The following is a 25461-nucleotide window of genomic DNA, read 5'->3' on the forward strand; positions in this document are numbered from 1 at the left end:
TTTGGGCCACTTGCGTTTAACCTGCTGCGCTACTGCCCGACTCCCCATGAGGGAACATTCTAATGCAGAAGGAAGTGAGTCACAGACTCACTCACATACCCAGACTCTTTTTCTGACGCAGTTTCTCAATCTTGGCATGACTGACATTTGTGACAGATAATTCTTTGTTTTGGGGGTGGGGGGCTGTCCTGTGCCTGTGAATTATAGGATATTTCGCAGCATTCCTAGTTCCTACCTACTGCATGTTAGCAATATTCTCTGGCTAAGATAAACAAACAAAAATTCTGGACAATATCAAATGTCACTTAGGGACAAAATTGCCAAATGCTAAAAATGACTGTCTTTTTGTTTGCTTGTGTTTGTGTGCTGGGGGGGGGGGGGGGCGGGTCTCAGACTTGCTCAATACCACTGCTTTTGGTGAAGATAGTAGAGAGATATCACAGCTCCACCATTCCTGGAACTTCCCTTTTGTGCCATGCATGGTGCTTCCCATGTGGTGCTGGCAACTCAAGCCTAGGTCCTGATGTATGTAAAGCATGTACTCAGCTGGATGAGCTAGCACCCACCGCCAAGAACCACTGTTTTATTTTTTTTTCCTTTATTGGGAGATTAATGTTTTACAATATACAGTGAATACAATAGTTTGTACATGCATAACATTTCTCAGTTTTCCACATAGCAATGCAACCCCCACTAGGTCCTCTGTTATCTTTATCCAGGACTTATATTCTGCCCCCCACCCCCACACCAGAACCACTGTTTTGAAGCAAAGTTCTTAGCCCCCCCCAACAGATCATACTCACATACCCTCAGACAAAATAAATAAATAAACAAATAACAAAAACAAACAGAAAAACCTTAACAGGAAGGATTACCTTACATTAATTGAAGACCACTGGGGGTTGAGGAGAAATTGCTAGGAAATTGTACTGTGAAGCATTCCCTTGTGAGTGCTACAGAAATGGGTATTTTGAGCTGGGGAAACAGCAAAATGATTATGCAAAAGACTTTCATGCCTGAGACTCTGAAGTTCCAGGTTCAATTCCCTGCACTGCCATACCAATAAGGCATAACTTGAGCAGTGTTCTAGTAGAGAGAGCGAGAGAGTAAATGAAAAAGGGAACTTCATAGTCCTTGCCTGAGAAGAGCAGTGCTTCCTTTGCAAACAAAGAAACCCATCATTCCATGACTCGACTCATTTCTTCCTATGATATTGCAGGAAAACGGATGATATGCTTTTGCAAATTCTAGCAACTTACTTCTATCCCTTGACTTTTTCAGTGACACAGGAAGAGATACAATTTAAACCCGAATCCTTCTGTAAGAAGCTATTCTCAGATCATGAAGGGCTGGAGGAATTAATGAAGAAGCAGTTCTATCCTCGTTCTTGGGGAACTGCAATACTTTCTAGAAGCTGGGCGAGTGATATTGGTTTAAAGAAAGAACAGAATGTTCTGTGTGACGCTCTCCTAATAGCAGTTAACAGCCCTCTGGTCCTCTGTACAATCTTAACCGATGCCAGTAGGACCCAAGAGTTTGAATATGCCCGAAACACTGCTCATCATATAAAGCAGAAGCTGGGGACTATTGGTGGCTATACAGGTAAAATATGTGTCATTCCAAGGCTGCTGTACCTGTCCAACATACAGCAGAGACCCAGTGAAATCTCAGTGCCCTATCCAAAAGCCTACAGGCTGGCTAATGAGCATGAAATAGAAGACTTATTGCAGGCCCTGGTGGTCATTTCACTGGGCTCTAGATCACTTCTCAGTGACCAGCTGGGCTATGAATTTATCAACCTGCTCATAGAGGAACAGTGTGAGCTGCTTTCAAGGAGTCTTCAGGAGACTCGAGAACTGTTCATCTGCTGCTTTCCAGGAACCAGGAAGACAGCCCTGGTCTTAAAGATCATGAAGAAAATTAAGGACTTTTTCCACTGCAAATCAAAAGAGATCCTCTATGTTTGTGAAAGTGACTCCTTAAAGAACTATATAAGGTGAGAATTCCACTAACAACCTTCCTAGATAGTCTCTTTCTTTGCTCCTTCCTCTCTGCCCCTCTTCTTTTTTCTTTAAAATTTATGTGTTTGTTTTCAAAAGAGAGAGAAACCAGAGCACCACTTAGCTCCGGCATATTGCAGTGCTGGGAACTGAACCTCGGGCTTCTGGGGCCTTAGACATGCAAGTCCTTCTTTCTTTCTTTCTTTCTTTCTCTTTTTTAAAGTTTTACTTATTTATTTGATAGGACAGAGAGAAATTTAGAGGGAAGGGGGAGAGAGAGGGAGAGAGACAGAGAGACACCTGGCAGCTCTACTTCATCACTTGTGAAGCTTTCCCCCTGCAGATGGAGACCAGGGGCTTGAACCTGGGTCCTTGTGCACTGTAATGTGTGTGCTTAACCATGTACAATACCACCTGGCCCCAAGTCCTACTTTCTAACACTGAGCTGTATACTTGATTTTTTTTTTTTTAACATTTTTGTAGTGGGCAGGTTTTTCTGAGAACTGCCTGCTGATTTATCTATTTTTTTTTGTGTGTGTGTCTGTTTTATTTGTAGGACATAGAGAAACTGAGAGGAGTAGAAGAGATAGAGAGGGGGAGTTGGGCTATAGTGTAGCGGGTTAAGCGTAGGTGGCACAAAGTGCAACAACTGGCATAAGGATCCCAGCTCGAGCCCCCAGCTCCCCACCTACAGGAGAGTTGCTTCACAAGCAGTGAATATATATATATTATAATATATACATATATTATATTATATATGTATATATTATAATATATATATGTATATATTATAATATTTATATATTAGGCTGGGGAGATAGCATAATGATTATGTAAAAAGACTTTCAAGCCTGAGGCACCAAAGATCCCAGGTTCAGTCCCCAGCACTACCATAAACCAGAGCTGAATAGTACTCTGGTAAAAATAAATGAATAAATAATAATATTTGTAAGATAAAATTTAAAAAGACTACTATTCAGTAGTCCCCCTCCATCCTATTGTGGACGTTTTGAAACATGTACAGAAGTAAGGAGATGATAAAAATAAATTAACAGATAATTATAACTACTATGTAGAAGTGGTTCAAATGTGGGAATTTCAAATTCATAGTCTGGTCTGGTCTCGAAGACTTGCCTTTATATTTTTTCCCAGTAATAAAACAATGAGTCTATGGGAGGGAATAGAACTACTTGCAAGTAAGCATAGTGGAGTGTTAAGTACAATATAGCCTCAGGTACCCTCATGAATTCAAAGTGCATCTGAGCATCCTGTCCTAGTCAGGATTTTTCATTTTCTTTTATTTGATAAGCTAGAGAGAAGTTGAGTATGGAGGGGAGCTAAAGAGGGAGACACCTACAGCACTGTTTCACCTCTTGTGAAGTTCCCCCATGCTGGTGGGGACCAGGGACTTGAATCCAGATCCTTGAGCATGGTAATGTGTGCTCAACCAGGTCACCCCTACCTGGCCCCTGTCATAGTCAATGTTTTAAAAAGTATTAGTGGAGGCTGGGAGACAATTCACTGAGTGAAGCATCCACGTTCAAGTGCCAGAAGCCCTGGGTTCAAACCCAGACACTCCAGGGAAATATCATAGCACCAGGAGGAAGCTCCACAAATGCTGGCACAGTGCTGTGGTGTCTTTCCCTTTTTTTTTCTCTCTCTCTCTTTAAAGATTTATTTATTTATGAACAAAAAAAGAGAAAGAAGAGATGAACAGAGCATCATTCTAGCACATGTGATGCTGGGGACCCAACTTAAAAATATTTATATTTATTTTACTTTCATGAGAGAGAGATACATAGAGAAAGTACAGATAAAGAGACCAGAGCACTGCTCAGCTCTGGTTTATGGTGATTAAATCTGGGGTCTCAGAGTCTTAGGCATGAAAAGTCCTTTTTCTTTTTTTTTGCCTCCAGGGTTATTGCTGCTGCTCGAGGCTATTTTTCCCCCCTTGTTGCCCTTGGATAGGACAGAGAGAAATGGAGAGAGGCAGGGAAATCACAGAGGGGGAGAGAAAGATAGACACCTGCAGACCTGCTTCACCACCTCTGAAGTGACTCCCCTGCAGGTGGGAAGCTGGGGGGCTTGAACCAGGATCCTTACACTGGTCCTTGCGCTTCGTTCTAGGTACACTTAACCCACTTCTACTGCCTGGCCCCACAAAAGTCTTTTGCATAACCATTATGTTGTCTTCCCAGCCCGAGAACAAACTCTTGACCTTATACCTGTAAGTTCATTGCTCCAACCACTGCACCACTTCTCTGAGATTGAACTCATAACCTCATACTTCAGATTCCAGCACTTTATCTATTGTACCCGTTCCCAGCATGAAATCTAGCTTGCTTTAAATACATATTTTCTTGGTATGGAGTGTTTCGAAGATATACAACACTTCAGTTAGACCTACACCTTGCAGAAACAAGAATTTAAATACCATTTCATTTTGGCTGAAAATATTTATATTAATTTGACTTCTTTTGAATAGTAATTTAAGAAGATGCCTAGATTTATTTAAGTTTAAATCTTACGCTTTCAATTCAGTCAAAGGACTGGCTAGGCAATTCATCTAATGAAGCTAAATTCATTTTGCATTTTGGCTTGAATTGCTTATTTATTATGCAAATTGTTTCAAGCACCATTTATATGCTTGTACAGCTAGAAGGGAAAACATATTGAAGACCTTACCTTAAGCCTCAAAAGAGACAGAAAAATAAATAACTTGAGCATTGTACAAATGACATGATAGTAAATATGTACTTAACTAAGCTGGAAGTTGATCAGAACCCCACCCGCCTCCCCGGTGAAGGAGCTTCTTAGCCACAAACATGAGAAGACATAGGGAACAGAAAGTACAAAAGCATGAAGACATTTGAGAACCAGAATGGTAGCTATGACCAGAGCACTGAGGGAGTGTGAGTATGCGGCAGGTGACGAACCTGCCAGAGGCGAATGCCAGATCATTAAGGATCTTACACTTTGTGCTAAGGATGTTCTTTAAAACACTTTGTAAATAAGAGGGCAGGCATGGTGCTCCTGTTTAAGCACACACATGACAATGCAGAAGGACTTGGGTTCAGGCCCCTGGTCCCCACCTGGAGGGGAAAAGCTTCATGAGTGGTGAAGCAGGGCTGCAGTTGTCTCTCTGTCTCTCTCCCTCTCTCTATCTCCCTCTCCCCTCTCAATTTATCTCTCTCTATCCAATAATAAATAATAAATAAAATATAATTAAAATACTTTATAGAGGGTAGATAGCATAATAGTTATGCAGAGACTCATGCCTGAGGCTTCAAAAGTTTCAGATTCAATCCTCTGCACCACCAGAAGCCAGAACTGAGTAATGCTCTGGTTACAAAAAAATAAACTTTATAAATAAGTTAAAAATATCCCAGTTAAGTGGTGAGCATTGTGAGCAAGTGAGCATTGTGCTCTCAAGCATGAGGTCCTGAGTTCAATTCCTGGCAGCACATGTACCTTCTCACCTCCTATTCCTTTCTCATTAATAAATAAACACAATATTAAAAAAATATCCCAGTCAAAAGCAAGTTCAATTCAACAATGCAAGGGATATACAGAAACATCTAAGAATCAATGTTTTTTCTTTAATAAAATGACATAAGCCAAATGGGAAGAGAATAATATGGATAATTACAATTCAATGCAAAGGGAGGGGAATCCCAGGGACCTTATATATGAAATCAGAAAATCTATAGGAATGAGTGATCTCACCTAGGTCAAATTTGAGGAGGTGAGAAACAACCAACTTGTTCTTCTTTCCCCTCTGATATGCTAAGGTACATTACACAGGAAAACTGAGTTAAGCAAAAAGGATAGCAGCTCCAGAGAAACATATCCCTGTAAGAGTTGTAGCTTTGCTAGCCAAATCATACAACTCAGTCACTCTGGAGCCGGGTGGTGGTGCACCTGGTTGAGCGACATGTTACAGTGCAAAAGGACACGGGTTCGAGTCCCTGGCCCCCACCTGCAGGGGGAAAGCTTTGCGAGTGGTGAAGCGGGGCTGAAGGTGTCTCTCTGTTTATCTCCTCATTCCCTCTTGATTTCTGGCTGTTTCTATCCAATAAATAATGATAATAAAAAAATTTAAAAATAAAGAACTTGTGGTGGTGCAGTAATAAAGCTTTGGACTCTCAAGCATGAGGTCCTGAGTTTGATCCCCGGCAGCACATGTGCCAGAGTGATGTCTGGTTCTTTCTCTCTCCTCCTATCTTTCTCATAAATAAATAAAATCTTAAATAAAAAAAAAACAACAAAGAACTCAGTCACCAAAATGTAAAGAGGCTTTTGGATTTTTTAAAAATTTATTTTAAAGCTTTATTTATTTATTATTGGATAGAGATAGAAATTGAGAGGGGAGGGAGTCGGGCGGTAGCGCAGTGGGTTAAGCGCAGGTGGCGCTAAGCACAAGGACCGGCAGAAGAATCCCGGTTCGAGCCCCCGGCTCCCCACCTCCAGGGGAGTCACTTTACAGGTGGTGAAGCAGGTCTGCAGGTGTCTGTCTTTCTCTCCCCCTCTCTGTCTTCCCCTCCTCTCTCCATTTCTCTCTTTCCTATCCAACAACAATGACATCAATAATAACTATAACAACAATACAACAAGGGCAACAAAATAAATAAATAAATAAATAAATACCTTAAAAAAAAAGAAATTGAGAGGGGAACAGGGATGTAGAGAGGGGAAGAAACAGAGAAATACGTGCAGCCCTGCTTCAATGCTCATGAAACTTTCCCCCTGCAGATGGGGACCAGAGGCTTGAACCTGGGTCTTTGTGCACTGTAATGTGTGTGACTGACCAGGTGCATCACTGCCTGGCCCTGAGGCTTCTGGATTTATACAGCTGGCTGCTAAGATTTGATTTAGAAGAATTTGTATTAGCTTACTCCTCTTTTGCATATAAAAATTATAATGTGTTGCTAAACTTTTTCCCAGTTTTTAAAAATTTCTTTATTTTATTTCTTTATTATCTTTATTTATTTATTTATTTATTTATTTATTTATTTATTGGACAGAGAGAGCCAGAAATTGAGAGGAAGGGGGAGATAGAGAGGGAGAGAGACAGAGAGACACCTACAGCCTTGCCTCACCACTCGCAAAGCTATCCCCTTGCAGGCAGGGACTGGGGGCTCAAACTTGGGTCCTTGCGCATTGTAACATGTGCACTTAACCAGGTGCACCACCACTCAGCCACCTCTTCCCCAGTTTTAAACAGGGAAGAAACTAACGGCTATACTTTTTCAAATTCCTATACATGTAAAGAACTTGTCTTCAGGCACTGTCAAGCAGCAGAAATCAAGTACTAATAAAAGTAATAAAAACTGCAACCTGTAATAAGTACTGTTTGTGAAAAAAAAAACTTACCTAATAGACAATTTAGGACCACTAATAAGTATTGTTTGTAAAAAAAAAAAAAAAACTTACCTAATAAAATCTGCAACCTGGGTGTGTTTACAATTTCACATGTAGATTTAGATAAATAAATGCCAAGACAGAGTTTGCGATTATGTATTCTGTCAGGGAACTTGTAAGTAAAGAGCAGCTCTGAAGTATTTAGACTGTTCTCAATTAATGGTGCAGCCTCTAAATGAGAACTAGTCTCTGACTCTAATCCAGGGCAGAATGAAGGTGAGGCATTCCCCTTGTTTATATGTCTGAAACCCTGTTATCTCTTTCATCCTTACAGCCAACAAACCACCAGCCAAGCTGTGACCCGGAAAAGCTTCATGCAAGGGGAGTTCCCAAAGATAAAACACATAGTGATGGATGAGACTGAGAATTTCTGCAATAAATATGGCGATTGGTACAGGAAGGCTAGAGACATCACTTATCCAAGGGTGAAGTGTGCAGGGAGTGAAATCTGTCACCATGGGATTCTCTGGATTTTTCTAGACCCTTTCCAAGTCCACCATGCAGATTCTAGCGATCTTCCTCCTCCATCTGCTCAGTTTCCTCGGAAAACAATCACTGGTGGGGTCCATTGTGCTCTGGAAATAGCAAAGGTCATGAAGGATGGAATGACATGGGTCAGAGCAAATCCTTCCTCCAACATGTTTTCAGACACATTGGCATTGTTCAGGGAAAGTGCCTATGAGGAAGCAATGTGTGCACAGGCTCTGCCTGGGGTGTGTGAGATAGAGACCAATCTAACTACAGAACAAATGGCAAAGTATGTGGCAGAAAAATGCCACAGTCTGTTCCAACAGGGTTATCTGCCCAAAGATATAGCAGTTCTATGCCGGAGAAAGGAGGATAGAGGACGCTATGAGCTTGCACTGCTAAGAGCAATGGCATCAGTTGAGACCTGTGAAATAACAGGAGATGTGTTTAGCCGGGCCACTGGCATTTTGGGTAGTTGCATCATTTTGGATAGTATCTGTCAATTCTCAGGCCTGGAAAGGAATATTGTGTTTGGGCTTAGTCCTGAATATACCCTGTCAGAGGAAATTCATAAACTCCATTTTGCTTCAAGAGCTATCAAACATCTCTACTTGCTTTACGAAAAGAGGACAACCTTCTGAGAATTATTTCAAACAATCTATCCAAGAAGTCAGAAAGAATGGAGGCCCTTCTCCCAAGCAGGTGGCATTTTCACCTTTTCATATATTAAAAGTGAGAAAGTTAGGGGGCCAGGCGGTAGCGCAGCAGGTTAAGCTCATATGGTGCCAAGCACGAGGGCAGCATAAGGGTCCTGGTTCAAGCCCTCAGCTCCCCACCTGCAGGAGGGTCACCTCACAAGCAGTGAAGCAGGTCTGCCGATGTCTTTCTCCCCCCATCTACCTTCCCCTCCTCTCTTGATTTCTCTCTCTCCTATCCAAGAACAACAGCAATGATAACAATAACAACAAGAGGGAGTCGGGCGGTAGTGCAGCAGCTTAAGCGAAAGTGATGCAAAGCACAAGGACTTGCATGAGTACCCTGGTTTGAGCCCCTGGCTCCCCACCTACAGGGGAGTCGCTTCTCAAGCGGTGAAGCAGGTCTGCAGGTGTCTGTCTTTCTCTCCCCCTGTCTGTCTTCCCCTCCTCTCTCCATTTCTCCCTGTCCTATCCAACAATGACAACATCAATAACAACAACAATAAGAAAGGGCAACAAAAAGGAAATACATAAATATTAAAAAACACCAATAACAATAAGAGCAACAAAATGGGAAAAATGGCCTCTAGGAGCAGTGGATTCTTAGAGCAAGCATCGAGCCCCAGTGATAACCCTGAAGGGGGTGGGGAGAGCGTCCCAAGTGGTGAAGAAGTGTTGCAAGTTGTCTCTCTTCCTCTTTCAATCTCTCATTTTCTTCAAAGTCTTTCTTCTCAATTTATGTCTATGGGGGAAAAAAAGATGCTGGGAGCAGTGGATTAATCATGCAGGCACTGAGCCCCAGGAATAATGGCAATATAAAAGGAACTTTTGTATAAGACCAATTAGTGGTTAGCAGAAGGAAAATCAGAAAGGGAGTGAATAACTTTATGTAAAGGAGTTTTTACTGGTGATCTTAATGTAGTATATGCATATGTAAATTTGCAATGGTGCACACCTGAATACCTCAAACTTGTATAATGTTATACTGCATGTTACTTCACTAAAAGATAAAGCTTTTAGAAACTACTTACAGAAACTCTTTTAATTATTTCATTAAACTTTTATTTTATCTAAATTTCACCTGCACCATACTAGGATGATACTATTTTGAATTTTGCTCTCAGTGCAATAGAATATAGAGAACACAGAGAAAAGTTTTAACACAAAATATAGAGAGACTGGCAGTGGATTTGGTTTAAAAATATGTACAGGATACAGAACCAAAAGGATAAGGTATGTTCCTAAGGCAAGAAAAAAAAAAAGTAGGCCATTTCAAAATAATTCCAGTTCCTCAGTTCATCATGACATTGTAGTATCGTTGCTTTATATCCAGATAGATACATCAGGTGTGGTCTGTGTAGCCCAGTGAAGGCAACTCCTCAGACAAAGAAGTAGCCTGAGAACTGAAGGCCACTGAGTCCTGAACTTCCTATCTCTCTGCCCAGGATCTTTGAATCTGGAATTCATGGCATAATGAGGTATGCTGTGCTCTCCTTTCTGTAGGCCAGGGGAGTCCCCACTTTTCACATTGCGGATACATCCTTTCTTTGAAAAAGATATTTACGTAGCCAGCAAAGTATCTAGAGACAGCCCACAGCAGTGGATGGAGGTACAACCTGCAAATTCACACACTTAAGACTTACTGTCTAGTGCTGAGCTACCTAACTAACTGTTCCATTTCTTGACATTGAATTGACATGTCTACTGAATTATACCTTTTTTTTTAACACAGAGAAATTGAGAGGGAAGGAGGAAAGAGGGAGGGAGGAGGGAAGAGAAAGAAAGGGAGACACCCACAGCACTGCTTGTGAAATTTCCCGCAGATGGCAACAATCTCTGTGTATTCTATGCCATGCCCATAAGATGGCGACATCGCATCACATTCACATTCACTTTGCTTACAAGCATTCAACCCTATGACCCAACCTTGCTGCTACTAGCTGTTATTCCTTTGCTCATTTGTTTGGGCTACTTTGAGTCAATTGACTTGAACATTATTTTTTTATGCACTGGGGCTCAGTGCATGCACCACTGGAGACTGTTTTTTTTTCCCTTTTGTTGCCCTTGTTGTTTTACCGTTGTTGTAGTTATTATTGTTATTATTGCTGTTGTTGGATAGGACAGAGATAAATGGAGAGAGGATGGGAAGACAGAGAAGGGAAGAGAAAGACAGACACCTGCAAACCTGCTTTACTGCAGGTGGGGAGCCAGGGGCTCGAACCGGGATCCTTAACACCGGTCCTTGTGCTTCGTGCCATGTGCGCTTAACCTGCTGCGCTGCCACCCGACTCCCCGACTTGAACATTCTTGAAAACTCTCCTTCACTTCAGGATCTAGAGAGTGGCAAGTGAAATAGTTCAGGAGGCACAGTGCAAGGTGTGCAAGACCAAGACTTTGGGTTCTGTCCCCCACCACCCCAAGAGCTTCAGGCTTACTCTGACTTCTCTCCCTATCTTTCATTTGTCTCTTTCTCATTGAGATTAAGTAAAACATTTTTTTCTTCAATAAACAGAGTTAGAGAATACATATAGGAACCTGCACAGAAGGCACTTGGGTTAGAACTGGCAAATCATGAGCTCTTTCTCAGGCCACTAATCACACACTGCTTCAGAAATGCAAAGATGAGAAAAGTGCCTAGGGACCGGGCGGAGGTCACACTTCTAGCAAGAATCAGTCCCTCCAGGGAATTCACTATCTATAAACTGTTAGCCCAGCATTTTCTGAACTGTAATGAAATCACTTCTGGCTGGCCCAGAGGTGGTGCAGTGGCCTGAGGTCCTGAGTTTACCCCCAACATAGCCTGTGCTTCACCACTCAGAGCTACCCCTGCAGATGAGGTCCGGGGCTTGAACCTGGGTCCTTCCGATTATACCTGAGGGACTCTTGACCTTAGGAAAAAAGAAACACACACAGGATTGTATTTGTGGAGAGGAGGTGAACCTAATGTGTTTAGCTCTTCTGCCTTTTTGTCAGAATTCCTCTATAATTCAAATAGATTAGGATTAAATTAGTTTAGAGGCATTTTTGTAAAGTAGATTTTATCAGTCCTCTATTTTTAATTTTCTTTTTTTTATTTTTTGATAAAGACAGAGAGAAATTGAAAAAGAAGCTGGAGGTTGAGAGGGAAAAAGAGAAACACCTGCAGTAATGTTTCACTGCTTGTGAAGCTTTCCACTCTGTAGGTAGGGCTCATAGGCTGAGGCAGGGTCTTTGCTCCTTATAACATGTGTACTCAACCTGGTGTACCACCACCCAGACTCATTATCTCTCCCTTTCTTACTGGAATACATATGAAATAGAAATCATTTTAGGGAGTTAGGTGGTAGCCCAACCCGTTAAGCACACATGGCTCAAAGCACAAGGACCGGCATAAGGATCCCGGTTCCAGCCCCTGGCTCCCCACCTGCAGGGGAATTGCTTCACAGGCAGTGAAGCAGGTCTGCAGGTGTCTGTCTTTCTCTCCCCCTCTCTGTCTTCCCCTCCTCTCTCCATTTCTCTCTGTCCTAACAACAATAACTACCACAAAAAAAAAAATCATTTTAGGGAGTTGGGCAGTAACATAGTAGGTTAAGTGCACATGGAGGAAAGCACAAGGATGGGCCTAAGGATCCCGGTTCGAGCCCCCGGCTCCCCACTTTCAGGGGAGTCGCTTCACAGGTAGTGAAGCAGGTCTGCAGGTGTCTATCTTTCTCTCCCCCTCTCTGTCTTTCCCTTCTCTCTCCATTTCTCTCTATCCTATCTAAGAACAACCACAACAATAACTACCACAACAATAAAAAAACAAGAGTAACAAAAGAGAAGTATTAAAAAAGTATTAAAAAAAAAGAAATCATTTTAGGGAGTTGGGCAGTAAATAGTGCAGCTGGTTAAGCACACATGGAGCAAAGCAGAAGGACGGCATAAGGATCCCGATTCCAGCCCCTGGCTCCCTACCTGCAGGGGAGTGGCTTCACAGGCGGAGAAGTAGGTCTGCAGGTGTCTTATCTTTCTCTCCTCCTCTCTGTCTTCCCCTCTTCTCTCCATTTCTGTCCTATCCAACAACGACGACATCAGTAACAACAACAACAATCACCACAACAACAATAAAACAACAAGGGCAACAAAAGGGAAAATAAATAAATAGAAATCATTTTAAAGGAAAATGGAGAAACTTGACAGGATATGTGTATGGGATCACATGAAAATGTAGTGAGAGGGAAAACTGTAGGTCATGAATATAAAACAGGTTATGAAACTAATTATAACCTCATTTTAATTAATATGTGCCATATATACCTATTTATGTGTGTAATATGTATACATTATATATGTATACATGTAATGGTCTGGACTACAGCCCAGTCCAGAATGACATATTTTAATAAAACTGGTGTATTGTCCCAAAGTAAGACTCTGGGTTCTTTATCCTTTTGACTGTAATTGAGACAGAAATGACAGAGGGAGGAGGGGTGCGGCAGGGAGGGTGTGCCAGAAGGAGAGGAAGCCAAAAAGGAACAGAAAGTCCCAGAAGTAATCGAAAGTCAAGTGTTGGGTCAGGCTTCCTGCAGAGAGGTTTTTTCCCAGCTCAGCAAGCATAGCTATTGGTCAGTCGTTCCCGCGCGCGCGCAAACTGCGAATATAGAAGCTGCGGTTGTCAGCTCCTGGGGAGGGGCTGCTGGAGCTTCAAAGGCTGCAGGTCACTAGCCGGTAAGAGAGGGTCGGAGACTTGGGTCTCAGCTCCTTGGCTCTAATTCTCAAAATTTTAGCTTCCTGCAACCCCCTGCGGGCCTGCCTCTGCCCCCCACCCCACTTGGTGGTGAAGGGTGCTAGGGACAGCCTAGCAGCAGGCTTTGCCATACTGCCTGGGAGGCTCCTCTTATTTCCTGGGTCTCAGTGGTAAATTGTCTAAAAGGTTGACTTTGGGGAGAGAAACCTAGAACGGTGGGTGGGTGGGATGTGAAGAAATAAGGGTTCTTGGAGCTGAGAAGGAGCTGGAGCTAGAAAGATATCAAATGGAAGTTTGTGGGGTTCCTGAAGTTTGAGATATTAAAAAGTTGGAGACCAGGTGCTCTTTGTAATCCTGTGACCAACCACTAACTGTAAATTATTGTCCTTAATACAAGCTGAAAACCAGAATTAGAGTGGTGGAAAGATTATGATTTTTTTCTTTCTTTAATTTTTTTATTAGTGATTTAATAATGGTTGACAAGACTGTGGTATAAGAGGGGCACAATTCCACACAATTCCCACCACCAGAGTTCCATATCCCTCCTGTCCACTGGAAGCTTCCCTATTCTTTGTCATTCTGGGAGTATGGACCAAAAATCTTTATGGTGTGCAGAAGGTGGGAGGTCTGGTTTCTGTAATTGCTTCTCCGGTGTACATTGACATTGGCAGGTTGATCCATATCCCCAGTCTGTTTATACTTTTCTCTAGTGGGCCAGGGCTCTGGGGAGGTGGGGTGCCAGGACACCTTGGTGAGGTCATCTGCGCAGGGAAATCAGGTTGACATCATGGTAGCATCTGCAACTTGTTGGCTGAAAAGCATTATTTTATAAAGCAGAACAAATTGTTTAATAATCAGGAACCTAAAGGTAAGAGTATAGCAGATGAAATTTGGGGTCTTCACGTTGGAAGGAGCTAGGAAGTCTATTTTAGGTCTTATTCTGATGGTTCTGTTTTACAGAAAACAATTTCTGCTTGGAAGTTGAATGGCTACAGGGGAAATGAATATCACTATTGATTTAGAAACTAGCTATGCTGAGCTGGTTCTAAATGTGGGAAGAGTCACTCTTGGGGAGAAGGCTAGAAATGGAATGAAAAATGGTCAACTGAAGAAACAGCAGAATGAAAAAATCCAAAAAGCGGTTGTTACTTTGCTGAATTCCGGAGGAGGACTGGTCAAGGCTGAAATTGAGAATAAAAACTATAGTTATGAAACAGAGGGCATAGGGTTGGATTTGGAAAATTCTTTTAGTTGTATTCTTCCATCTGTTTCTGACTACCTAGACTTTATGCAGCAAGATACATATTTTCTGATTTTTGTCAAAACACGAAGCTCAGAAACGTCTAATGTTCATATTGCCTCCTTGAGTACCTGTTTGTACAAAAGAGATGTAACTTCTACCAGAGTAATGAATGACATGGCTGCACTGGAATTTCTCAAAAACAGGATAAAAACTGGAGGGAGATTGTATAAAAAATCTAAGCCACTTCTGAAGAAGCCTCGTCTTGAGGTACAAGAGGAAAGTAATATGGAGGCCTCTGCTGCTGAGTTTTTTAACAAGCGGATAATTAAACAGAAAGAAAAACTCAACTTTACTGAATCCACACATGTTGAAATGAAAAACTTTACAACAGGAAAGGTTTTTCAACGCATAAAAGAGATTCTCCCTCTGTATGTTTCTGCATTTGCAAATACCGATGGGGGATATTTGTTTATTGGTGTAAGTGATGATGGAGAAGTAATCGGCATCGTAACAGAGAAGAATGATCTTGAGAAAATAGCAAGAGAAATAGTAGAATCCATTAATAAGCTGCCTGTCTACCACTTCTGTAGGGAAAAGAGGATGGTAGGCTGTTCATACAATATTATGGAAGTATATGATGGTGACGATAATCTTTGCGGATTTGTCCTTGCACTCAAAATAGAGCAGTTCTGCTGTGTGGCATTTGCTAAAGAACCAGATTCCTGGCATGTGGAAGACAGCACTGTGAAGCGGTTCACTGTGGAGGAATGGATTTACCACACTATTCCAGGTGAGTAGGGAAATTAGAAATAGAGAAGTTTTGTGGTCTGGGAGGTGGCGCAGTGGATAGAGCATTGGACTCTCAAGCATGAGGTCCTGAGTTTGAGCCCCAGCAGCACATGTACCAGAGTGATGTCTGGTTCTTTTTCTCTCTCCTCCTATCTTTCTCATTACTAAATAAATAAAATGTTAAAAAAAAAGAAATAGAGAAGTTTGGCTAGGATGCTTAAGCTTTTTATTCAGAATCTGGGATCAGCTCAAATTTCTGTACCTAATAGTTGGTGGATATAATCAGTAGTTCATGTAGAAGGTAGCTAATCTGTACAGCAAGCAGTACACAGAAGATATTCTCCAGTATTCTACATTACTCAAAGATCCAATTACCCTGTTCTTCCCTATTATCTTTATTTAATTTAAAATTTAATTTAATTTGCTTCCAGGTTTATCACTGGGGCTTGACTCCTGCACTACAAATCCAAGCTGCTGGTTAATCCCCCCTTTCTTTATTTGATAGGATAGAAAGAAATTGAGTGGAGAGTGAGTGATAGAGAGAGAGAGAAAGAGACAGAGATACCTATAGTGCCTGCTTCATCATTCGTGAAGCATTACCCCAGCAGGTGGGGAGTGGGGGATTGAACCCAGTTCCTTGAATATGATAATGTGTCCGCTTAATCAGGTGTGCTACCATCCAGCCCCCTTTCTTATCATCTCTTTATTCAATTTCAAGGAATATCTGTTCTGTCTTCATTTTTCTTGAGTTATCAGTAACTGATTATTTCTTTAAGTAACACTTCCTTTTACTTACTGCTTCATCTTTTTTTGTCCCTTTACTAATATATCTCTTAAAACCTTTCTTCTACTCTTCCATTTGTGAGCCATAATATAACCTAAACTAAATGTATAAAAAAGAACACTGTTGGGGTGGGGGACTGGGCAGCGGCACACTGGTTTAAGTGCACATACTACAAAGCAAGGACTCACTCAAGAATCCCAGTTTGAGCCCGGGGCTCCCCTCCTACAGGGGGCTTGTTTCACAAGCAGTGAAGCAGGGATGCAAGTGTCTGTTTTTCTCTCTCCCCACCTCCTCCTCCCTCTCAGTTTCTCTCTGTACTAGCCAATAATAATAATAATAGTAATAATAATAATGGTGGGGGGGCCAGTAGCGCAGTGGGTTAAGTATGCATGGCACAAAGCACAAGGATCAGCATAATAATTCTGGCTCGAGCCCCCGGCTCCCCACCAGCAGGAGGGTCGCTTCACAGGCTGAGAAGCAGGTCTGCAGGTGTCTATCTTTCTCTCCCCCTCTGTCTTCCTTGCCTCTCTCGATTTCTCTGTCCTATCCAACAACAACAACAATAATAATAACAACAACAAGGGCAATAAAAAAATGGGGAGAAGGTGACCAAGCGCCAGCAACAACCCTGAAAAAAAAGAAAGAAAGAAATGGCCACCAGGAGCTGTGGATCATAAGGTAGGTACAAATACCCTGGCAGCAAGGGGAAAAAAAAGAGAGAGAAAGAAAAGAATAATGTTGGTATTTAAAATTTTTTTTTCTTAAATTTATTTATTTATTCCCTTTTGTTGCCCTTGTTGTTTTATTGTTATAGTTATTATTGTTGTTATTATTGATGTCGTTGTTATATAGGACAGACAGAAACAGAGAGAGGAGGGGAAGACAGGGAGAGAGAAAGACACCTGCAGACCTGCTTCACCGCTTGTGAAGCAGCTCCCCTGCAGGTGGGGAACCGGGGGCTCGATCTGGGTTCCTTATGCCATTACTTGCACTTTGCGCCACATGCGCTTAACCTGCTGTACTACTGCCTGACTCCCTAATGTTGGTATTTTTAAATTATTTCAAAAACTGTAAAGCTTCAAATATGTTTCAACAGCATTAATGATTATATGCAATATTTTGTATCTAATATAGGAATCAGACCACACAAAATCTAACAAATTTATTATTGGGGAGAAAGGGCTCAGTTATAAGTAGATTTTGATATGTTTTAATGGGGGTATTCCCTTGTGACAAATTAAGAATGTAATTTATTTCTTTTTATTTTTTTATTGGGAGGGATTAATGGTTCACAGTAAATACAATTTTTGATACATGACTGTAATTTCTTATTTTTAAGATTTTTTCAGATTACCTGAAAACACTGACATTCGACAAGGTTCATCATCATCACTCCACACAAACGTTCTTTATAAAGGTAAGAATTTGGATTGTCAGGTGGAGGGGATAGCATAATGTTTATGCAAAGAGACTCTCATACCCAAGGATCCAAAGTCCCAAGTTCAATCTACCAAAAATGGGAAGATTTTTGGTAGAAAATGATTTTTTTAACATAAACTTAGTCATATTTTCTATTCCTTTTAGAATTCTGTTGTCTTATTCTTTAAAAAAATTTTATTATCTTTATTTATTGGATAGAGACAGCAAGAAATCAAGAGGGAAAGGGGAGATAGAGAGGTAGAGAGAAAGAGAGACACCTACAGCACACCTTCATCACTTCCAAAGTTTTCCCTCTGCAGGTGGGAACCAGGGGCTCCAACTCAGTTCCTTGCACATTGTAACAGGTGCGCTCAACTAGGTGAGCCACCAACCGGCCCCTGTTTAGTCTTATTCTTATGGATTTTGTCCATCTCATCTATCAATAGTTTGCTATTTTATTGTTTTATTATTGTATTGTACTGTATTTTTTTGCCACCAGGCTATTGCTGGTAATTAGTGCCTGCATGACAAATTCACCACTCCTGGAGGCCATCTACCTATCTATCTTTTTAAAAATTTTTATTTATTTTATTTCATAGGAGGGAAATTTAGAGAGAAGGCAGATAGTGTGGGAGAGAGACAGAGAGACACCTGCAGCACTGTTTCACCACTTGCAAAGCTATCTCCCTGTAGGTGGGGGCCCAGGGCTTGAACCCCAGTCGTTATGCACTATACTATGTACACTTAACCAGGTGCATCACTGCCTGACCCCCTGATTTATTCATTTTTATCAGAGCACTGCTCAGCTCTGGTTTGTGGTGGTGTAGAGGATTCTCTTTCTTTCCCCCCTCCCTCCTTCCATCCCTTTCTTATTTTCTATCTACTTGATAGGACAGAGAGGAGGGGAACGGATAGGACAAGAGAGTGAGAGAGAGAGAGAAAGGTACTGCAGACTTATAGATGGAGATCAGGGGTTCGAACCAGGGTCCTTTGCATGGTAATGTGGGTGCTCAACTAAGTGTTCCACTACTGGCCCCCTAAGTTTGCATTTTAATATTTTCAGTATTCACATTTTATCTGTAGAACATATGTAACTCAGTACTGATAGGGTTAGTACTTTATATCTGATATTAGTTACGTGTGGCTATTGCTTTATTTTTGTAGTGAGTCTTATAAAAGGTTTATGACTTTTTTTTTTTCCTGTTGGTTGTTGCAGAGATTTCACTGCTCTGGGATGACTTTTTCAAATACTAAGGAAATCAGAAACAGAGAGGGAAAACTCAAAAACACAGAAGGTTCATCCACTGCAGTGGTGGCTAGACTGAAACCTAGGTCATATGCAGGACAAAACCTATGCATTATTCAGGTGACCTATCTAGTCAACCCTCAGTTCATTTTATTTTTTAAAAGATGAGCCTTTGAGAGGCCATGAGACAGTTCACCTGGTAGAGTGAACTTGTCATGTACATGGAAGCCCCTTGAAGTATTGGGAAGCTCCTTTTGATTTTGATGATTATGATTTATTTATTTATTTACTTATTTATCTTTCCACCCAGGTTATTGTTGGGGCTCAGTGACTGCAGAGCTCCTTCATTCCTGGCAGTCATTTTCTAAAAAAAATATTTCATTTATTTATTTTCTCTTTTGTTGTTCTTGTTGTTTTTCATTGTTGTTGTAGTTATTATTGTTATTGATGTTGTCATTGTTAGATAGGACAGAGAGAAATGGAGAGAGGAGGGGAAGACAGAGAGGGGGAGACAAGGATAGACACCTGCAGACCTGCTTCATTGCCTGTGAAGCGACCCCCCTGCAGGTGGGGAGCGGGGGGCTCCAACCGGGATCCTTATGCTGGTTCTTGCGCTTTGCGTGAGCCACGTGGGCTTAACCTGCTGCACTACCACCCAACTCCCGTCATGTTTTAATAGTGAGTGAGAGATACAGAGAGAGAAAAGAAGGGAGTGAAGGAGAGATGAAAGAGAGAGAGGAGAGACATCTGCAACACTGCCCCACCACTCATGAAGCTTCCCTTCTGCAAATGGGAACAGCAGTAGGTTAAGCCCAGGTCCTTGTACATGGTACATGTGCACTCAATCAGGCGAACCACTCACTATCTGTCCCCTGTACATTATTAGCATGGAGAAATCATTCAGAACTCAAAAGAACTCTTTTAAAAGATTGGTGGTAGAATTTTGGGGAACCTTGGCAAAGAGTTGAGGTAAACTATGCCTTTCTTGTTCTGAATCTAACCACATTAAATGACTATAGATACCAATTGTATGGACTGTTGTAGTGTTGAGGAATGAATGTTTCTTTCTTTCTTTCAGATTTGGCTGAAGCTTTTGAATCTCAGCTGAATATATCCCACAGCCCTCCAAGCTGTAGACCAGTGTATTCTAAGAAAGGTCTGGAACATAAAGAGGCTCTCCAGCAACATTTATTTCCAGGTATTTACTGCCAAATTTTACATTAGGAGAATGAGAGGTAAGTTAATGCATTTAGTTAAAAAGAAATTCATACAAGACTATTCTTTCTTTTTAAATGTTTTTTTATATTTATTTATTTATTTTCCCTTTTGTTGTCCTTGTTTTTTTATTATTGTTGTACTTATTATTATTGTTGTTGTTGTTATTGATGTTGTCATTGTTAGATAGGACAGAGAGAAATAGAGGAGGGGAAGACAGGGGAGAGAAAGACACCTGCAGACCTGCTTTACTGCCTGTGAAGCGACTCCCCTGCAGGTGGGGAGCTGGGGCTTGAACTGGGATCCTTAGGTTGGTTCTTGCACTTATAAGACTATTCCGTAAATCCAATTATAAGGTGACAATACCACAGCCCTTTGGGAATAAGTGTCATTGGCCCTTAGAAATTATCTACCTTAGTGACTTCCAATGGACTGATTATCAGAAAGACTGTAGGCAGATGCCCAGCGTTTTTTCCAAAACTTAGAAACCTGTAATTCCCAGGGACAAGCACTGACATGTACATTTAAACTAGCATCCCAAATGATACTAATGTTCTACAGGGTTTAGAGAACATTCATCTAGTAAAGTTATAAACACAGCACTAGATGGGGATGAACAGTGTAATAAGCACCCAACTCTGATTAGCTTTTCAAAGATGTAGGAATTTTTATATATATAAGGAATTTAAGGGGGCTGGGTGGTAGTGCAGCAGGTTAAGCACACATGGCACAAAGCACACAGACCAGTATAAGGATTCCAGTTCAAGCCCCTGGCTCCCCACCTGCAGAAGGTTAGCTTCACAAGCAGTGAAGCAGATCTGCAGGTGTCTATCTTTCTCTCCCCCTCTGTCTTCCCCTCCTTTCTCTATTTCTCTATGTACTATCCAACAATAACAGCAATAAGAACAACAATAATAATAACAATAATGATAAACAAGGGCAACAAAAGGGAAAAATAGCCTCCAAGAGCAATGCATTTGTAGTGTAGGCACTGACCACCAGTGATAACCCTGGAGGCAAGAAAAAAAAAGGAATTTAAACACATACATTACCATGAACAAGGATCCAGGTTTCAGCCCCCGTTCCCCACCTACAGAGCCTGTGAAGCAGGTCTCTGTCTCTCTTCTCCACACCTCTACTCCCTCCCCTCTCCTCTCCTCCCCTCCCCTCCCCTTCTCTCCTCTCTCCTCTCCTCTCCTTTTAATTTTGCCTGAATAGGATGGTTTCAGTCATATGTGGAGTACACAGACTTGAAACACATGAACTTGTAAAGAAGAAAAAGGATAAGTAGTTAACTTGTCTCTGCGACTTTGTGAGACTATTTGGTGGTGGGGAGTGTAATACACAGAACTTTGGTGGTGGGTGCAGAATAGAACTACGCTTTGTAGCCTTGTAATTTTTTTTAAAGATTTTGTTTATTAATTTATTGAATAGAGACAGAAATTGAAAGAGAAGAGGAAGATAGAGAAGAAGGTGACAGACACTTGCAGCTCTGCTTCACCACTTATGAAGCTTTCCCCCTAGGCTTGAACCTAGGTCCTTGGGCATTATAACATGTGCCAGGTGTGTCTTCCCTGTAACCTTATAGTTAGGTAAACCACTAATAAAAGTTGATTTTGTAACTCAGCAATAAAAATTGGGAGAGGGGTGCTATACTGTGATACACCCAGTTGAATACATACATAACCATGTGGAAGGGACACTTTGCTTTGCGATGAGAGACGGTGAAGAAGGTGAAGAAGGAAGGCTTATTTCATGTTACCAGATCTGTATAGACTAAAGCAATGTGAAGTGGGAAAACATTCCCCTTAAATTCTGCAATATTTGGGGACACTAAACTTCCCCTTTAAATGTATTATGTAGCTCATCCAGTAGAGCATACACTTTACCATACATACATAAGGTCCTCAGTTTCAGCCACCATATAGGAGCATCATGTAAAGAGGAACCATTGCAAGCACTGGAACAGTGCTGTAGTCTCTCTTCTCTTCGTTTCTGTCTGTCATCGTATCAGGAAAAATGAAAAGAAAAAAAAAAAGAAATTCTGCCAAGAGTTGGAATCTAAGACATTAACCACAGTGAGGCCCTGGTGGCAAAAATACACAAATAAATATCAAAATATTCTTTTTCATGTCTAGTGTCACCAGGACTTCTAAAAAGTGCTCCTGAATCCCTCTGGGATCTTCAGGCATGAGAGTTTTTTGTATAACCATTATGTCATTTACCTATCCCTTTATTTCACCTTTTAAATGTTATGTGTGATTTGTACAAAAAAATTTAAATTATCTCCTTTATTTTTAATTTCTAGTGCAACCAGGACATCTGCAACATGTCCCCAACCCCCTCTGGAAAGAGCTGTGCTCACAACATGAAGGACTGAAAGAATTAGTAAACCAGCAAGTGAAGGATTTCTGCGAGGGAATTCTGATCCTCTCCAGAAGCTGGGCTGTGGACCTGAACTTGCCAGAGGAACAGGAAGTCATCTGTGACGCTCTGCTGATAGCAAAGGACAGCCCTCCAGTTCTCTACACCATTCTTGGGAACCAGCGTGCAGATGGGCAGCTCTACTGCACTCGCACCGCCTTTGCTTTGAAGCAGAAGCTGGTGAACACCGGGGGCTACACTGGAAAGCTGTGTGTCCTGACCAGGGTCCTCCACCTGAGTCCTCAGGACAATGCAGGGACCTTGGTGGGTTCAGGCTGTCCCCTTGGTTACCCGGAGGCCTATAATCTTCTAGACACCCAGCAAATGGAAACCCTGCTTCAGTCCCTTGTGATTGTCTTGCTTGGCTTCAGGTCTTTCCTGAGTGACCAGCTTGGCTGTGAGATTCTAAATCTGCTCACAGAGCAACAATATGAGATCTTCTCAAAAAACCTCCACAAGAACAGAGAATTGTTTATCCATGGCTTACCTGGCTCGGGGAAGACTGTGCTGGCTATGAAGATCATGGAGAAGATCAAGAATGTGTTTCACTGTGAGAAAGAGAACATTCTTTACATTTGTGAAAACATACCTCTGAGAAATTTTATCAGGTAAGCAGCTGAATCTTGTCATCAAATAAGTTTCTACTAGAAGTCACCCCACATCCCTCTCAAACCAAATCACCTTGTGCCTTGAGAGTGAGATGGGATATGGTCTATAGTGAACAGTACTGTGTTCAGAGAAGCATGACAGTAATTTTCATTTTTAAAAAAATTGCTTTAATTTATTTCTATTTTTTAACCAGAGAGAAAGATATACAAAGAAAGAGACCAGAGCACTGCTCAGTTCTGGCTTATGGTGGTGCTGGGGATTGAACTTGGGGCCTTTGGTACCTTAGGCATGAAAGTCTTTTTGCATAACCATTATGTTGTCTTCACAGCACCTGAGTAATTTTCTTAATTCCCTCACTTGGAGAAAACCAGATGTCATTTTTCCTTTATCATTAGAGATTCATCAGCGTTTCTCACATAATTATAAGATTTCAAGGGTATAATTTCATACTTATACATAGTAAGTGTAAGTCAACGCATCTTCTACCTAAGTTCTATGCCTTCCACCTCCCATAACTGCCATAGCTGTCACAAAGTCCAATCGACAGTTTGGTTACTTTTTTTTTTTTTAAGTTCATCTGATTTACTCATCTATATTACACTTATAAGTCACACCATCTAGTAGCTGTCCTTCAACTTTTTATTTATTTCACTTAACATCATCACCTCCTGTTCCACCCATTTGGTTCTAAATGATCCACTCATCATTTTCATTACAGAATAGTATTTCATTGATATTATATATCATAACTTCACATAGTCGTCTGTCAATGGGCTGATATTGTCATTTGAATTTTATAGTTACAAAGAAACTTGCAAGGCAGTGACCCGGAAACATTTCATGAATAATAACTGTGAAAATATTCAACACATCATCATTGATGAAGCCCAGAATTTTCGTACTGAAGATGGGGAATGGTATGAAAAGGCAAAATTAATTACTCGAAGAAAAAAGGGTCACCCAGGAATTCTCTGGATCTTTCTAGACTACTTTCAGACAAGCCACTCAAAATGCAGTGGCCTCCCTGCTCTTTCAGATCAGAATTCAAGAGAAGAACTCACTAGAGTGGTCCGCAATGCAGATTCAATAGCCAACTACCTAATAGAAGAACTGCAGAAAGTTAGGGAAAATCCTCCATTGAACATCCCTGCAGTGTCCATGGAGATGCTTCTTCAAGTAGAATGGACCCATTGTGTTCAAGGAACCTCAAAAATTAAGCGAAACTTGAGTCTGGACCAAATGATGACGTTTATTGCAAACAAATGTAAGGATCTCTTTGAAAGAGGCTATTCTCCCAGAGATGTTGCTGTACTTGTTAGCACCGAAGAAGATGTAGAGTATTACAAATATGATCTCAAGAAAGCGCTGAGGAAGAATAGGATAGAGCAGATCAGAGATGCAGAGGATGTTCTGAGTCATCACATTGTGTTGGACAGTGTTCGGCGGTTCTCTGGCTTGGAAAGGGTCATTGTGTTTGGGATCCATCCACGAACAGTTGATATAAGTATCTTTCGAAATTTTCTTGTGTGTCTGGCTTCCAGGGCAAGACAACAGCTATATATCCTGTATCACTAGAGTTTTTAGGAAAAACATCAAGCCAAAATGAGATGAAGCCATTGCTGTGTAAATGTCCATCAGTGAACTCTCTTTATCACCAAAACTCTTCTTCTTGGGTTACAGGTCAGCTCAAGATTTGGTCAGGTTTGACACACAAGAGTATAAAAATTTCTATCTCTATCACCATCCATTCAGAGATTCCTCCCCTAACTCCTTCTGGGTGCCTTTTCCCTCCTTATATCCTTATATCTCAGTTCTCAGACTATAATGATGGTGGTGTTTTCTAGAACTGTTAGCCATTTTGCATAGCATAAACTTTGACCAAACCTGTTTAAAAACTATTAAAAACACGAACCATAGAGGAGTGCACAGATGATGAAATCAGATAAGGCCTGAATATCCCTCCTCCTCACATCAACAAAAAGACCATTTGGAAAGTAATACATTCTTCTAGCGTTTGCCCTTCTTCCGTAGCCAGTTAATGGCTTTGAAAGTGACTGGGATCCATGTGGATTCAGTCGGCTAGGAAGGATCGTCAGTTTCCCCAATGAATGGGTACTCACGGGATGCACCACGGGAAGGTCGATCCAATGCATCCCAAAAGTAATACATGGAAAGAACTAACACAGAAACATTTTCCTCATCAAGAAACTGAAGAGTCTTTGACTTTTTGCACCAAACAAAGTAAAAGACTCTGGGCGGAGGAGAGAGAAGGGTAGATTTTCTTTCTTTTTTTTTTTTTTTTTTTAACCACAGCTCTACCGCCCAACCACCCCCCACCTATTTTTTTTTAATTTTTTTTTAATTTAAGAAAGGATTAATTAACAAAACCATAGGGTAGGAGGGGTACAACTCCACACAATTCCCACTGCCCAATCTCCATATC

At 41.3% G+C, this 25461-nt stretch overlaps 1 protein-coding gene across 1 annotated transcript; it reads left to right on the top strand.

Annotated features, from left to right (window-relative positions):
• Positions 1-1910: 1910 nt before the first annotated feature.
• LOC103108115 (schlafen family member 13-like) lies at positions 1911-24961 on the top strand. Its single transcript, XM_060203953.1, is given in 6 exon segments — positions 1911-1996; positions 14250-15322; positions 17445-17522; positions 19849-19968; positions 22303-23017; positions 23819-24961. Coding segments are annotated over 6 exon segments (2847 nt in total). The 3' UTR covers positions 24594-24961.
• Positions 24962-25461: the final 500 nt, after the last annotated feature.

Source organism: Erinaceus europaeus, chromosome 12 (genome assembly GCF_950295315.1).
Source record: "Erinaceus europaeus chromosome 12, mEriEur2.1, whole genome shotgun sequence".
NCBI classification, from domain to species: Eukaryota; Metazoa; Chordata; class Mammalia; order Eulipotyphla; family Erinaceidae; genus Erinaceus; species Erinaceus europaeus.